Source organism: Ptychodera flava, assembly GCF_041260155.1.
Source record: "Ptychodera flava strain L36383 chromosome 3 unlocalized genomic scaffold, AS_Pfla_20210202 Scaffold_25__1_contigs__length_14229661_pilon, whole genome shotgun sequence".
NCBI lineage: Eukaryota > Metazoa > Hemichordata > Enteropneusta > Ptychoderidae > Ptychodera > Ptychodera flava.
This window is the reverse complement of record NW_027248279.1, coordinates 11,932,039-11,949,995: the sequence shown is the minus strand read 5'-3', so window position 1 is coordinate 11,949,995 and position 17,957 is coordinate 11,932,039. Positions and strand designations below refer to the sequence as shown.

Below are 17,957 nucleotides of genomic sequence, written 5' to 3'. Positions count from 1 at the left end.
CTATCTATCTATCTATCGATCTATCGATCGATCGATCGACCTACCGATCTATCTAGTATCTGTCTCTCTGGCTGGCTGTCTATGTCTGTTCGTCTTATTTACTGTCTGTCCGCATGCCAGTCTGTTCGTAAATTCGTCTATTTACTTATCGCTAACATGTCGTTTAAATAATTACAACATATTACATTGGCTCTCTCTTACCGTCAGGGATCTTGGCATAGACCGAATAATGTAGTGTTTTCTACAGTGATTACAAGTTAAAGGTTATTATTCCAAATCGCAGTCAATTGCTGGTTGATTCGGCTGAAGAACAGAAACCCTAGGGAATGTTGACGATATGGAAGTTATGGCTGGCATGTCAATCAACACGCGCCATCACTCCCGGCGGAATATTCGTCATCGATCATAACAACTGGGTCAGCTGAAGGCAGAGATACACAGAGGGCGTGGTTTCGCACCTACTTTCCAAAAAAGTACCGAGTACTGCTGTAAATTCATTTTTACCGCATACCGTTTTCATCGGAAATTTCTAACATATTCTGAAAAGGTAAATATCCGTTTATTGTGTTGGAAATTATCGTCTGTCATGGGTCCGAAAATTATCGTCTGTCGTGTGCTCAGAAATTTAAGTTTGGTAACTCATATCGATAATTAATATTACTGGATTAATAAATATGAACATTTATCTAAAATCACAGAGATAATGCTAGGCACAAGGGGAAATAAATGTTGATTGCAATTTTAAAAGTACAATTCAAAGCCATCGTCACATGGTGATCTTGAACTGTCAGTTCATGGTTCTAGAAATTAAGTGACAACGCCAGCCCGGACTTAGGTGAAAGAGTCTGCCCTCTACGGTTAGTATTGACATTTATTTCGTTTGCAAAACTATATTGTATTCAGGCGTATAGCCCTACCACTCACTCATCGGTATCGCTATTTTCTCGGAGTCAATCATCATGATAGCGTTACACGCTCCTAATGCACAGACTAAAATTAATGTTAATGTGAAGTCCATAGAAGTCAAGGAAGCGTGATATGCCTAGATCATAATAGATGACATCATTCTAATAATTTCCTTATAAGCTTTTGTTTGTTGCGATGTGCACGCTGGAATTATAAAAAACACACAAACAAACAAAGAATAATATGACACAAAAAATAAAATGTGACGTAACGTACCATAATAAAATATAACGAAATCATTGAACGAAGAACTTTCTGGGAACCAATGACGTCATTAAACATTAAATATTCATGTTGTATCCACAAGCTGGGCTGCAGATAGTCAAAGTAGTGGAATTTGATTTGTGTTCCTCTTGACAATAACATACTGAAAACGTGACCTTTGACATCAATTAACCAGCCTTTGAATCTCTTTTCTAAGGATAGCGATACGATATTTCGAAAAAATATATTTCCTTGCTCTATTCTCTGAGTACAATTTCAGGAAATCCATTGTCTACTATGGTTTTGTCATTCTTCTTTGAATTTCGAACGGGACGAACTTCTATAAGATGTAGCGTATAGCTTTACAGCTGACGGTCTCAACGTTTGTTCAAATTTTTCATGACATGGCGTTTGTAAAATCTATTGAAAGTAAGATCGATAGCTTTCAATGAGAAAAGTTACATGAGTTTTTGCTTTGAAGTGATATCGTGAGGACGATGTGGAATGGAACGTAAACTACTGCGACTGTATTTGATCGGATACATTTACTCCGACTCTATGGAACACGAATAAACCATGGCTTCTACCTCCATGAATAAACTATTTCTCTCTTCGATGACAATTCAACCATCTGATAGATTCTATCAAGTTGTAACCTTGTCCTGACATTGGTTGCCGGGTCACATTTAGGGACAAGAGAGAAACTTAGAAACTTAGAAAATTAGTGACCAAGTTTCAGCATCGATAAGTGAACTTTGGTCATGTTAATACCCAGTGCTATGTAGATGAAGTCCGTTTGGTTCGTGAGTAATGCAGGACTATTTTGCAATAATTTAATCTGTGCTGACGGTCATTGACCGTTATATGTACTCGGCTCAGCAACCGTCACCGTCATAAACTGCAAAAATCAGAAAGGTTCTGACATGGAATTGAATCTCTGCATTTAAATTGATAACAAGGCAAGTTCGGTTAAAAAGTTCGGTTGATACACGCCGATAAGTTGTTTGAAAGTCCAATCTGTGACGTGTTGTCCTGAGACAACCTGTACACCTCTATTTTGACCCACAGACCTTATCGCTTCGAGGTCTATTGACCCATGGAGGTTGACCCAAGGACGCGCGTACGTACACTGAAGGATGACATCATCGGTACATTGCCGATGAATAGCGAGGTCAACAGGTGGGTACTATGGAAACAACTGGGATAGGCCCGCCAGTGTGTGAAAAAGTAAAGGACAAGATGGCGTCAAACGTTTCTGAAGTCAAACGCCAAATGAAAGACGGACTCTTGTCATGCGCAATCTGTTCCGAAGTTTACAAGACGCCTAAGGTACTGCCATGTCTTCATAGTTTCTGTGAGTGTTGTCTTGAGAGATGGCTGGAGAAAAATGACGGTAAGCTGACCTGTCCGAACTGCAGACTTCGCTGTTTGCTTCCCACGGACGGCGTGAAGGGCTTACAGACTAACTTCCACCTGACAGAGCTTATTGAATATGTCGAATCGCTTTCTGACGCTCGTAGTCAGCTCTGCAAAGCTTGCCACGTCAATCAAGCGGTATCTCACTGTCCGGAGTGTTGTCAAAATCTGTGTAGGCACTGTTCCCTTACACATGCCAGTTGGACTGAGTCCAAGGGTCATAAAATAATATCGCTGCAGCTGCACACACGGACGGACATGTGAAGCCAAGGCCTCCAAAAAGGTGAGCTATTTGTACTGTCCTAACCACATGGAGAACCCCACCATTGCTTACTGCACTACCTGTGAAACCCCGATCTGCAGAACATGTGCAGCCGGGAAACACCGTGATCATGCGCACAAGACAATCCAACAAGCTGCAGAGGCCGATCAAAATGTACTAAAATTCCTAAAACGAGAATTAGAACAAGCACAGCAGAAAGTTCTGGCGCGACAAGACGACTTATCGAAAACATGTGACACAATGGAAACCATTCGTGTCGACCTTGAGTCTAAAATAGAACGCCACACTCAATATATAATCGAGAATGTTTTTAAGAAACAAGAGGAACTAAAGAACGACCTGAAGACTCAGATCACAGAGCGGCAACAGGCGATTAAATCTCAACTTGAAATTCTTGAAGACGATGGCCGATCTCTAACAAGTGCTGTCAGACTGACAGAGGGCGTAATGCAGTCTGAGGGCTTCCGTCGAGGGCTGTCCACCAACAAAGCCATTCATAGGCACATCAACTACCTCCTGACAAAAACCTGCATTTTCTCGGATGACGTCACACGAATCACTTTCAAACCAAATTTTGATTTTCTTGAACAGCGACTGGGCGAAATTGTAACGTCTTGCGATTCCAGTCGAACGGGCAAGTTCCTGTGGATGACACGACGAAAGGTTCCAGTGGTGTGGAGGACAGCGTCAAAGTTCAGCAACGCTCACATGATCTTAAAGAAATGGATGGATTTAAGGACGATGATGGAGTGTTTTCTGTTGGTGGTGGTACGGTCAGAATTCTTGGGAAAAGCGGCAAAGGAAAAGGAGAATTCACCTTTCCAAACGGACTTGCGGTGAATCCAAGTGACGAACTCGTTGTCGCTGACATGGACAATCATCGGGTTCAGATCTTGAACTGGGATGGAAAGTGCCGAAAAGTGTTGAGCTTTTCGACTTTTTCCAGGCCATTCGAACCTTCAAACGTTGCTGTGTCGACAGAAGGCATTTACTTCATCACGGACATCGCAAACGGCCAAATTGTCGTCTGTGATGGCGATAGTCACCTACTCACCACCTTTGGTCACGAAGAATCTCTCAAACCTGACGGCGTCGCGCTGACGAAGGACGGCTTTGTCATCGTAAGCGACCTGCAGAAGGCGGCACATTGCTTGAGGAAGTACACTGTCGACGGGAGACACGTCGCCGTGTACGGGAGGTACGGCACCGGACCCGGAGAGTTCAACTGTCCGTCATCGCTAGCAGTCAATAGTCAGAATCAGATTCTGGTTTCGGATGGAGATAACAATAGAATCCAGGTTCTCGATACTGAAGGATGCTACGTATCGTCGTTTGGTGGCGATCAACTGAGTGGGCCAGGTGGGATTGACGTGGATTTTGACGACAATGTTTATGTCTGCGATGACGCCGCCAAAGTCTTGAAGTATGACAAACAAGGAAAGTTCCTTGAGACGGTTGTCCAAGAAGCAGACATTGTCCCGTTCTACGTGAGTGTCAAGAAAAGCAAACCAACGTGTCTGGCAATCAGCGAAGGCTGTAACAATATCGTAAAAGTTGTTACATTACGAAGATGATGTCATGTGAACGCTACTCAAGTTGCCCTCTCCCCTGCAAATGGTCATCGCTAACTATCGTCAGTACTGTTTCAGACACTGATCAGTTCTTGAACAACACGTCACTCGTGGCAATGAAAGCCAGACTACCAAGTCGTGTTCAATTCAAACGGAACTTCCCGCAAACATCAACAGACTAACTCTGTGATATTGTCCGGCTAAAAGCAAAGTGAACGATTTTCTAGAATTCAACATTCACAGCACTGTGTAAAATAAGTTAATGTGTTCTTTCTGTGGTACGTATAATCGCTATCAAGTGATCGCGAGGTATTTGAAAATTGCAAGATGTGTTATCTTGAAAACTGTATCCTTGACGTCATCCTAGTTAAACGTTAAGTGTGAGAATTGTATCACAGCCCCTCTACTATATTATGTGGACTCTTAGTATCATGATAACTCTACCAGCTATTGAGTATTGTCTCTGGACTGAGTACTAGGGTTATGGATTAACCAGCCTCAGCATATCTGTAATTGTCAAATTATATCTGTAACCGCTCATTATCTGACACAAATCTTGCTTAAATCATGATCTGTAAATAGGTTTATATTGTTGCTGACTTATTTTCTAGGAGATTACATCATCAGCAGGTTTATATCTTACTTGTAAAAGCTCAATGAGAGATCAGTAGTGACAGACCGTACTTGAAATGCCATGCAATATGACATTAAATTGACCAAATAATTGTTTCCATTCAAGGTAATACATTTCAAGGTCCATGGGACATTTGAGATTTACAAATTTAAGTAGGACAATCCAGAACCACTGATAGTTAGTGGTGGTACCAGGTGTCTGGAATGGGTAAGCGTTCCCTGCTAGCATGCTACACCCGTCAGTATTGGTCCCAAAATTGTCTAGATATTGTATGAAGTGATACAGTATCAAAAATCATTTCCGCAATGAAACAATAATAAACAGTACGAATGTACGCCCTCTGTAAGACCGCAAACAGTTTCTCTTGCACATAATTATATTAAACTTCATACAAAAAGAATGGTTTCACAATTCAAACTTCATAAACCTTAAAATTCGACTGCTGGAACTAATTTGAATTTAGAGGCCTAACAACAATTTTATTTTCGCTTTTTTATATATGGATAATCGTCAGGGAAGGTTTTGGTCATGGGAAACCTACGGGTTTAAAAATCCGAAGGAGCAGGGTCATTTTTATTTATTGGCTAGCTACACTGCCGTATTGTATCAGTCACGATACATAAACTTTGAATAAAGAAGATCACTTGAGAAAAAATCGCTAGACAATCCTGTAATCTTCATTATTTTTAAAAAAGTTGTTTTACTTCGGTGAATGAGAATTCGAATTCGGTCATTCCAAGATAAACATATCGGACAGCCTGAGTGCATCGCGCTGTTGGAGTGAACGCAACCCGCTGCCCGGAGTTTAGGATAACGCCCATTGCACTGATTTGACTAACGTATTTTCACGTTAGGCAAAAAAAAAAAACAATAATAAAAAAAATAAATAAATTGTGCTGTTCCGATAACATGGTTTTCAAAAATAGGGTAGATAGGTCGGCAGGATTTTTTTCCAAAAACACTAATTAGGGATAATTGGATTTTCATATTTTTCAAATGTCTCAAAAATGTTAGGTGCCCAATAGCTGAATGTTGCGATATTACAAATTACTCATAAAAACAAGTGTGTAACTTAAAAAGAAAAGCAAAGAAAAGCAGATGAGCTTACATTTGCAGATCAAATAGACATTACTTCACCATCCAATAATCCCAAATTAGTTCCAATCGTGTTCAAAATATTTTTATTTTTAAATATGCATTTTCAGGGGTTTAGGACGAGCAAACACTGGCCACAACATTTCTGAAAAATGTATCATACATGTAAATGGGAAAAAAACATAAAAAAACATCCTCTTTCGAGCAAAAATCAAATGCCAGGTAACGTACCCACTATACGGTTACGGGGGTTTTCTTTCTGTTTTTACTCCGGGCCATGGTCATGTAGCTCTAAAAAGTTTAGGGTCGGCAGGTAAAAAATAGGGTAGGCCGGGTTATCGGAACAGCACATTTTTTGGTTCGCCCTATCGATATCATGTACACGAGATTGGCCTTTTTGAAATCACAGACTCGGACCAATTCTACAGCCAGTCCTATCACGCGATGACTTTACAGAGAAACCGAAATTACAAGATTCCAAGATATCACAATATTGTCCCAAGGAACCATTATAATGGCATTGCACTTATCAATTACGTTTAAGTTTTGCCGCATGCAACAACTTTCCCAATACTGTTAGTGCAAGATTGGAGATTGGTTAGTTTTCATTTATGCAGATTATATTAATTACCGTTGTTTCCATATTAAACTTTGATGCTGATGATTCTTTATCAATGTGGAATATTCATGAACCTCTCATCTTGCATTGTATATCCCAGTGATGTAAATTTCCGTTAATGCATTCACTTTCAATGCGGTCACCTTTCACCGCAAAATAGAATAAAATGAAATTATAGATGATCTGTTCTGCCAATATTTTTGTTTCATTGTTGTCGCGGAGTCTTAGCGATATTTCTTGCCTGGACATTTCCAGTGTAGAGAGTGAAAACTCATTAAGTTGACTCTGATTAGCAAAATCAGTATATATTCATGAACTCTGTGTAAAATCTATATGCCTGAACTTTGGCTCTTTTCTAATGGCATGCACAAAATTTGCATGCTCGTCTAAATTATGCATGAGCCTAATTCATTTCTAACTTTACTTTTAGGCTAATTTTTTCTAAATTTGGATTGATATTTCTGTAAATACGGTAAAGGCAATTTTGTCTTAATACAAGAAAAACTGAACAACTGGATATGACATTTGAACTCCTGTTCTCGAAATATTTGACTCTGCCAATTTTCTAGATGTCAACTGTACATAGATTTGGTGTTTGGTCGAACATGGCAGTTTACTGCCAGTAATGTAGGGGGACTTCTTTTCAAGTGAATTAAAGTGGTTGCTGCACTATCAACTTTTGTCACTTGATTAGGTCCTCAACTGCTGACCTATGATTTGATGCCAAAACTTAACTGACATCTCAACAATTGTCAACTCTACTTCTTGCGCTCTCGATGAGACGCATTGGTGTCATTCTATCGTCTCAGAGCAGTGGGACTGGGGTGTCACGTGTCCTGTGCTTGCCAAGAGATTGGTTGACACACGTTCACGACGTTTACACTGCTTTTGAAACCCTATCCTGCGATTTGAAGAAAGAAAGAAAGAAAGACAATATTTAGTTGATTTTTATGATATACTGACGGTGCTAGGGAGTCGCCTGTGATGCTTATGTGTGTCTGATTGACTGTTCTCTGTCTGTTTTTGTGTGTCGTTGCAGGCTGGTTTTGTTGAACTGCCCTCAGCAACACCAAGGGCTATATGTACGCCACCAACCGCGTGGCCACCAATGAACCATGCGGTAAAAACGAAAGATAAATCAGTCTAATCTGTAAAGGCGCGTTGTCATGGAAGAATCATCCTGAGAAATGTTGGTATGGTCGTAATAGAGAAAACCCTTTTGATTATTTACTCAACAACGATTATTAATGAAATATTTAGTTATAAAGCGGCATTGCTTTTGTATCTTACAAGTCGAGTTTCTGCCGTTCAGAGTGAAATTATGGAAACAATAGACACTGACAACATAGAACAGTTTCTAGCGACGCACAACGTACAGTCATGGGACAAGAGATTAGTTTTTTCTGGTGGCCTACATGATAGGAAAAGATCACTATCGTAAAATACAACATTGTCATTTTGAAGGCAGACTGTTTGAGAATTAAAATATCTGTGTACTGGATTGAACTTGAATCTGTTTGCCATGTATTGAACGCGCCTCGTATTAGACAAACTCTGAGAACAAAACACCAGGACGTGTGAGAACTCCGTTTATTGTTAGACACCTTAAGACCTTTAATCGGAACGATGTCATTGGGTCAGATAAGGATGACTTTTGAGTGGTACATTCAACGTGAAGCTATCGCTGATTCGAAGATCAAGAACCCGATCTTGCACCTTGGGAATGGCGTTAAGGTATAATGTGCCTCGGGGACAGATATTTTTCCACAACTTGTCTAATCTACCGCTTGTGGGCAATTTTTGAAGATCGGAGTAAGGCAAGTTTCCACCAACTTACGAGTAATTTTGAGAGAATGGAAACAATATTTCTCGAGAGTTAACACGGGGTTAGCAGCCATTTTGATTTTCAAATACATTTATGGCAAATTGTTTCCATATGGTACTAAAATTTGACCCCCGATTTTTGTTCCAGATTTTGATAGACAATTGTTGAAAGGGAAATTTTGAGCAAACGTTTGAGTATTTCAATTTCGAGGCGCATATTAATCCCAGACAAAACTAAAGAAGACGATGTCATGACCGAACAATTTTACAACGCGACATTATCCAATACTTTTACAACGCGACATTATCCAATAGGAGGCGCCCTAGGAAAACTTCAAATCGACATTATCCAATGAGAAGCATTCTAAGAAAACTCCATTCTTTTCAAAATCAGCATTTGACAAGATATCCTTCAGGATGCGTCTGATCCCAACTTGACATCTCCCCCTTGACTTAGCGTTCAAGCTACAGAAAAACATTCAGCCGTCGTCAAAGTTAAAGTGTTTGGATATAAAATAATCTATTTCTTACGAAAATCACATCCTAGTAGTAGTCGTCATTTATTTTATAAACCATATTGCCGAAATTTGAGATGTGGTTAAATATTTATGTTAATGGGAAAGAAACAAAATCACCACTGTAGAAACCACGCTCGTTTATTTTTAAGCTGAAAGTGCAAATTTTGAATATGTACCAATCTTGTTTCATTTTAAAAAAGGTTAAGTTTGAATGTCCTGTCATTGTGCGTACTTAGTAACTCACTCACTGTTTAGACGTAATTTCTATTGGGTCGTGCATTTCTGTTTACCCGGGTTGGAATAAGAATCATGCCAAATTGTCACTTTTATGTCGGCTGCTGTCGAAAAATAATCGTGAAAATTTCTGCGGTGAGTAAATGTACATAACACTAGTAAACGCCGTTAAGTAACGCATCTGTGGCATTAAAATGTTTGGTGATCCTGTCATTTGCATAATAAATATGTCGTCTGCGGGATTTGCTGTAGCAATGCGCATGCTCGTCATGTTTTAATAATATTTCAGAATTCAAATATAACATTGAGAATTTTAACTCACATATTTTTAACTTTCAACTAAAATACTACTTTCTCAATTTAATATTCGAAACACCTGTTTCCTCGTGTGGTTGTTGAAGTTTGTCATGAACCACAAGACAAAACACTCCATGATTTTCCAATAGAAACGGAACAATATAGTGTGGTCGCCGTACTCATGGATAACATCGTATAACATTTTTATCGGCACGGGCTGTGCTCAATACAAACAAGTCATTCTGGTTTGTTGAGTTAGAAGTGGGTAATTTACTCACCCATCCGAAAATAAAACTCGATTTTTGAGTTCTTTATTATCCCACAACGACGTCTGCCCCACCGTTACCAAGGAAACCCTACTGCAACGCGGCGCGGCTGTTCGCTCTTTAAGTGCCGATCCCAAAAATGATAATCTTGTTTTGAAAAAATTTTTAGACAGCTACTTCATGCTCGTTGATACTACCTGACTTGAAATTTGTATGTCTCTTTTATACCACATCAATTTCAACAAAAGGATTCAATCGATAATTTTCCATCGATATTTTTCACTGAAAGTGTGAAAGCTCCAAGTGATCTATTTTCAATGACCCAAATATCATAGTTATCGAGCTTTTTCTTGTGTGTATATACACGAAAAGATTTTAAATTTCATGTAAATGATTGGAGATAGTTTGTCACTGATACAGTTGCACTCTGACCCCCGAAAGTAAATAAAGTAGATTTCAGGATTTGAACATATTTCTATACAGTCCATAGCACTTAGATTTGTCCAATCACCAGCATTAATGCGCTGTTCACTTTATCATTTTCGCGCACATTTGTTTATGCAAGCAATAACGAAGACTTGCTTCGCCTGTCTCCCACAGAAAAGTCTTGACAATCACATCAAAATAGCTTTGAAAATTCAAAGTGTCCACGTCTCCCGCAACCTGATCCTGTTTGTGCAATGTATTGAGTCATGAATCTACCCTAGAAAGTAATAGATGCTGTGATTGTTAATATATGTTGCAATTCGTTTTTTAACTCGTGATGCCGGTAGAGTACCATGGACGGCGAGTCAGTCCTGTGACCTCCTTTTCAAAATGTATAATACCCGATCGATGAGTGAACGTTTATGAGTTTACGCCGAGTGGTGGGAACTTTTACTAGGAAAGTAAGTCACTTTAAATCCAAACAGACATGCCTAATGATGTGGTCTTCATAATGTCTGAGTACATTGAATGGATAGAGGTCGATTCTGTCGCATTGGTGGTAGTGTGTGATCGTGAAACGAAGTGAGCATCGCCTACGCGCATGCGCCCGAACAAGATACAAAATAGAAGTGTACGTAGACAAAGGTGCCGACCAATGGCGAGCGAATTACGAACTAATCTAAAATCCGAATTGTTACGACACGACTGTCGATTGTGGTGACTTAAAAGACTTATCAATAAGTATTTAAAGACTCAACACACACTTAATCATGTCTTGATAATTAATTAAGACATTAATCCATATTTTTGCAAATAATGCAATTCTACCGTTTCTAAAATAGTAAACTTTGCTTCTGTCTAGTATGGAGAATCAGGGATTTCGGAGATTTACCTCTGGTAATCGATTGAATCTTCGACTCCGTCACTCCTGGATCCGAGCCAGTGCATTTCCGCTTTACAAAAAACTTTCCATAATATGCACCAAGCTGAAGACCAACCTCACAAGCCGTACAAATGACTGATTTCTTCTCTTCAGTTTGTATCGCAAACTTTATCGTGTCGATTCGATTCACAGAACTCATATCGTCTTTACTGCGCTGTGTGCCTTCATTTATCTTCGAACGTGGAGATGGAACGGCCTTGCTATTTCCAAGTTTTGTGTGAATATACGTTATTAATTTATTAATTTATTGATTTATTATTGTTATTTGAATTAAGGTCTTACTTTCATATTCATGTTATTCTCAACACTGAGTAAAAGAACAGAGGAACAAGTCATGCCACAATCATGTAACTTGGGCCATATTTATTTGTAGATAGCCTTCCATCGTCTACGTCAGCGTCGATCAAAGCGCATGTCTGTTGCCCCGTGCTGCATACTGCACAGGCTCGGCTGTGATCTGGCATAGGACCTGATGATACACTCAGACTTTGCTCATTACATTTGCCTTGACCTTGACAAAGGCAAGGATCAAATCCATGATGGCCATCAAGTGCAATACAACGGTCAGCCCGAGACCCGTAAACCGACACATATTTCAGTATGATTTTTTTCGAGATTTGTAAATATTTGTGGCATCTTTGAAAGGTCTTTACCGACAAACTAAAACCCTTCACTGCTTGTACGTAGCGTCAATTTTTAGGTTTGTTATTTTTTTATTTTTTCTGAATGATATCTAGACATAGCAGAATGCTCAGTTGTATCGTGCAATCACAGCCATGCATTCATCGGCTTGTACCTGACCCGTTAATCAGTCTGATCTGAGTACATCAAGCGACAGACTGGAGCTTGCAGCCAGACGAATGTCTCCTCTAACTCTAGGTTCGTTCAGGGTTAAAATGTCACACGCTTTTATCGGACTGTCACATCGTAAGTCGACACAATGATGTCAGGCCTGACACGACGCTTTCTGTCAGTCACAGTATTAAAATTCAGTGGACACTCCTGATTTTGCGATGTGATTTTGGAGCTCATCCGGAATTACCATTTGAAAAGATTGACACGCTGGCGCTGGGCAACGCATTTCACATCAAAATATGAGCGAATGTCAAGATGTTACCAAACATGAATGTTCCATGAATGACCAGTGTATCTGTTCCACACTGTGAGACTCCGCAGTATTGGTTGTACAATACTGGCATTTCAGAAATCCATGTGAGCCTTACTTCTGAATGTATGTGTCACGTGACAAAGATGCGGTTTCCGCCGACTCACACATAAAGTGCAGTATGAGCATAGAAACACTATGTGCATGTTAGCTGTCATCAGGCATGGTGGCGCAAATACATATCAACACTGATGCAGTTTAATAACGTAGACACATTCACTCATGCCATAAGAAAAACACGCCACGTATTTCTCTGTATTCACCACACAACAATCCCTCTTCACAAAGCATTCTCTCCAGTTCGTTTGAAATAATGCCATGATCCCGTGACCGAAGCTTATCAATATGATCAATAACGCTGAGCGTGTAAGCATGGTAGCTGACCTGTGATCGATCCATCACAAAATCTGATTTAACCATTTTAGGGTGAGTTATGTACTTTCATCAATCGTATCTCATTTTTGGTGACCTTCTGTCAACTTTGTAAAAATAAGCTTTCGAATAACATTCAGATTTCGTCTTCATTTTTGAATATTAGTATGTCTAGCCTATAATATATATATATATATATATATATATATATATATATATATATATATATATATATATATAATATATTATTATTATCATTATTATTATTATTATTATTGAATGAATTTAGAGGCGAAAGGAGCAGAGAAATGGCAACGGAAATATAATCTGAAGGTGAGAACCGACAAAAATACGAATACATTATATAGTACGAAATTAGGGGGAAGATGTAAGATATTAAAGACACATTGAGAGAGAGAGAGAGAGAGAGAGAGAGAGAGAGAGAGAGAGAGAGAGAGAGAGAGAGAGAGAGAGAGAGAGAAACGGAGTATAATCTCTTAATGCATGATCAAACAATAACTCTGGAAAATTAGTCAGCGCATATTGTGACATAAGTGGACGGTGGCGTGATGGTCCATGCCGCAGACCACAACAGCCATGTACCCGTGCTGACTCTTTGCCCACAATCCTACCTCGTCCGTATGAAAGGAAGTTTGAACAAAACACAACCACATTTCAGAAATTGGAATTCGCAACCTCTGGGAAGATTTTTGTCAAACAACTCAATACCGGCTGTTCGCAATCGCAATAATAACACTATATATCATATTTAGTCAGATTTTCCACCCACAAAGAGATGCGCAAATCGGCTGTCATTATCTGGTCATGCCGTAAACACGGATTAGTTCCACAGGCGGTTCGCTCTGTCATCGGATTTGGCAAATCTGACGACAGCTGACTGACCAAACCCAACATTTCCTTTGTTTTGCCTGAACTCTACATCTCGCGGCGTTTCAGGGATAATAATATTTTTTGTTAATCGTGTTTTTAGTTTATCCTCCGCAACCCGTCATCTCGGCGGTTTTGAGTGTTGACGCTTTCAATCGCGTCGTCTCTGAAGCACTCCGTTTTTTGTTTGATAGAGAGCGGTGCAACAGTTGCTGTGTTTGTTGATAACTTCGCTTAATTCATTTTTCTATCATTCTATTCATCGCGTCAAAGTGGATCATAACCGTTTTTGTTTCCCCGTTTCCATACGAGTGAACTTAATAGTACCAGCCTTGGGTTTTATTATTGAAGTTAAATGGAATCGGAGCTCACAGTCACGGTTTATCAATTCGTTGCCGTCAAATCCACTCTCATGTGACACATCTTTTTTAAATCCAAATTCTGAATCGCTGCGCCCCCGCCTGCCTCAAAGACACCATTTAGGACCAACTAGTTATTTCGCTATATACATTAAACCCATTCTAAATACAACCTGTGCATCACCCCGTCTGATAGCAAAACTTTTTTTCCTGTCTCCGAATTTGTCAACGATTGTGGTCTGATTCTGTATAATTCAGTAAACGGAGCCTCTTCACTGCCCTCTGCCCCTTCTTTCCTTTCTATCCGCCTTTCATTTCTGGCCACAGCTTGGACTTTCTGCTTCTGGGCCTGCCTGGCTGGTTGACTGACTATCCCTCCGTGGCACTATGACCGCGTATTTCTATTTCAACGTAACTTTCTTAAACCCCCATCACCTCACATCTGATTGCCCCCTCTACGCGTGTCTCGATGCCAGTATCTGAACCCTGGATGGTTGTCCTCCTTCAAAACCCTTCTCGTAAAATCAACAGTGTCGTTACAATGTGTTCACTAACTTCACCCTATCCCCTCTACACAGCAGGTGACGATAAGCCCGGCCAACAAAGCGGTGTTCTCGACAATTTCCATGACGACGGCGCGGTACGTAAGCGTTGTGTTGGCACAAACCAGTAACTCATCCGACATCAATCACCGGTCATAATGCACGCTACACTGGCCATGTTGAATTTAGCTATTTAAATCAACGATGCTTGCATGAATGTTATGTGTATGTCCTCGGATGATTCACTTTCAATGGATTCTGTGTCGAATGTGTAGTTTGTCCATCGATCTGTCAATCAACTACGTTTTCATTGAACATGGTAATTGGCAAGTCCTACATTAACACCGTTGATAACACATCTATCCGATGGTTTTGAATTACCGATTTGTTGATCAGCAATTTCTCTATCAAGTTACACGATGATGTTTATATCTTATAATTGATTGATTAATTGACTGTTTTCGAGGGAACTTATTGACAATGATTTATCGATGAATTTATTAATTGATTGATTGATTGATTGATTGATTGATTGTCAGTTGATTTCTTATTGATATTACAATAAATGAAGGTTGACTAATCAATACATTCGGTCTATGATGTTAGGTAACGCTTCACTTGTGCATAATTTATAAATAGACTTTTAAGCTGATCGATCGATCAACCAATCAGTCAATCAATCAATTATTGCATTTCTCTGCAAATACTGCTACCTTCAAACATCTAAGTACAGAATATTTCATTTTATTTTCTTTCAGTGTCCACTTTGATATTAAACTATTCAAAAGCCGTTTTTTTTCAGAAAGGTAACGATCAACCGAACAGTGCACAATACACAGAGCTGATTTAAAATTCGTCAAGCCTAAAACTTTATCAGCAAATATTTATCATCGAATCGTTTAGAATGTATTTGCAAAATAATACGTAAAGCCATTAGTAACAGTAAAAGTGTGAAGGATGTGACGTCATCCACAGTAAACTCCTATTACACCTTGCTTTCGCCCTTCTCGTTAGAAAAAACTCTACTCTGTCACTTTAGGTTGGCCACCAACCTCACAGAGATGCACAAGTATATTAGTGAATTAATGTTTGTCTAAACACTACGTCGTTTGGTAATTCATGTGATTCAAATCAGAGTTCAAATTAAGTCAGTAGTTAGATTTTCAGTACAAGAATAAATCCCTTCATTTTATGTCGTCATGGGAACAATTGAAACGGTGATTTTGTCCTGTTTTCCAAGATACGAAGGTTGTGTATATGATGGACAAAAAATCAGGATAATTGCATAAAAAATCACTTGGGATTTAAAGAGCGGGAAGTGGCTGCACGGCTGGCACATTGCAGTGAACACGGCAGATACGACGTATGGATCGTAACACTGAGAATAAAACCCCGCTATTATACGTTGATTGTCTGCATGTTAATTTCATTAATACGCTTAAACTGTCCATTGATATGCATACATCTTCGAGTGATGGGACAATTTGAAACTTTGTAATTAATAGATGTCGCTAATTGATGGTAATGTTTGCTAATGCCGTGCCAAGGACTGGCTATGCGAAAGTAATACTTTGGGGAAACGAGAAAATTCACGGAGCGGACAAGCTGGTACTGCGCCGTGTGTCACACAAGCTGTCATAAACGAACTGCAGAGACAAGCTATGTCAACTTTTTAGTCTATTTTTGTTCGGCTACACGGTAGCTTTTTGAAGATAAAAAGATATAATATTCCGAATATTTTTAGATCACTTTTAATGGATTTTCACATCTGATCATCTGTTGTAGCGATACAAAGAGCACAAGATGCCACACTGGTAACGGATATCAAAAATAAATACCCTAGGCCACCAGGCACACCGATTAATTAATCGTCATGGAAAAGTTGGAACAATTTACTCTTCTTTGATGAAACATTCATTTTTTAAAATATCTTATGCATGGCTAATTAAGTTCTCTGATCACTTTGGAAATTAAAATTCATTCAATTTTGAAGATCCTCTTGTCTAATAAACTTCTATTGTTTTATCCAGCAGATTACAGTACAACAAGTGTGTCTGCCTAATTAACCGTCGTTAATAGTTGCCCGCCCCCCTTCGTTTTCGAATGTCAAAAATTACAGGTTTTAAGTTTGGTTATTGTGCTTCGTATAGGGTTTGAACAAAGTTGATATTGGCCAAGTTCAAATAAAACTGTCTTCTAGATTCGCATATGATCTCTCCGCGTTACAAACATAGATATTTCTAGATCAAATCGGCTTCAGGTAAAGAAAAGGTCTATTTTACGGCCATATGTCATGTCCTCTTGATTTTCTTTGTAAGTGAGGCCGCTTAGATTTTTGATCCCGATGCTTCCAAGAAATTTACAATCAGATGGCGTCCGCAGAAACGTTTATTCTGAGTTTTTGGAGAGAAAAAAGGCCAAATCTCATTAACTTTTCGTTCACAAATCGCACCGAAGTCTAAATCGTTTTCATGTCGGCACATAATATATCGGGAAGCAGCGAAAATATATTAGGCCGCAAGTCGATTGCTGTGTGCAAGGTCTACTTGAAAAAATCACCAGTCGATTTGGTCAACGATCAGTATAGTGCTGAATTTATTCAAGTAAAATATTTCGATCTCTGGAATTGAGTTTTTGTTTTACGTCAAGGTTTACGTCAAGTGTTGTTATCATTAATGTTGTTATTGTTTTTGTTTTTTGTTTTCTTTAATGAAATAAAAGTTCCTCTAGTTACTCGAAAACAGGTAATCTGATAAAACACTATTCGTCCCATTAAGGAAGTTTCGTACAGTGAGTGAGTGAGTCAGTAAAAAAATGCCAGGCATCCAGATGCATTAGTTTAGGAGACAAACCGTCAGCAAACAAACGTGACTGCATCTACCTTTTTTAACTCTTACTTATCAACTCTTAATGAACCGTTAGCACACTTACTCTGCCCTAACCATGCCAGTAGTGACTTGAAGAAAAGCTACTCATTCACTTAAAGTGAGCGTCATCAATTATACGACGTGTATTTTTTCACGACCAACATTCACACCACTCATAGAGGAATTCATCGACAAAATCACCTCATATTTTTTTGTATTTCTTTTCTTATGTTTTTCTGAAGAAATGTCCGTAACGTACAAGTTAATGTCACTTGGGCAAGCACGTGCAAGTCAATATCACTGGGGCAAGCACGCACAAGTCAATATCACTGGGGCAGACACGTACAAGTCAATATCACTGGGGCAAACACGTACAAGTCAATATCACTGGGCCAAGTCAATATCACTGGGGCAAACACGTACAAGTCAATATCACTGGGGCAAGTCAATATCACTGGGGCAAACACG

The 17,957-nt window shown here is 39.3% G+C and overlaps 1 protein-coding gene across 1 annotated transcript; it reads left to right on the top strand.

The window, feature by feature from the left end:
- Positions 1–2,896: 2,896 nt before the first annotated feature.
- Positions 2,897–4,443, top strand: LOC139125430 (tripartite motif-containing protein 2-like). Its single transcript, XM_070691511.1, has 2 exons — positions 2,897–3,313; positions 3,496–4,443. Exons 1-2 carry the CDS (start codon positions 2,897–2,899, stop codon positions 4,441–4,443), a joined length of 1,365 nt encoding a protein of 454 aa, XP_070547612.1.
- Positions 4,444–17,957: the final 13,514 nt, after the last annotated feature.

What these genes read in the sequence shown, in the direction of transcription:
- LOC139125430 (XM_070691511.1), top strand. Translation starts at nt 2,897, where the DNA reads ATGGAGAACCCCACCATTGCTTACTGCACTACCTGTGAAACCCCGATC. An exon ending in CTGTCAGACTGACAGAGGGC is followed by an intron (nt 3,314 to 3,495) that starts GTAATGCAGTCT and finishes TTGCGATTCCAG; the next exon opens with TCGAACGGGCAAGTTCCTGT.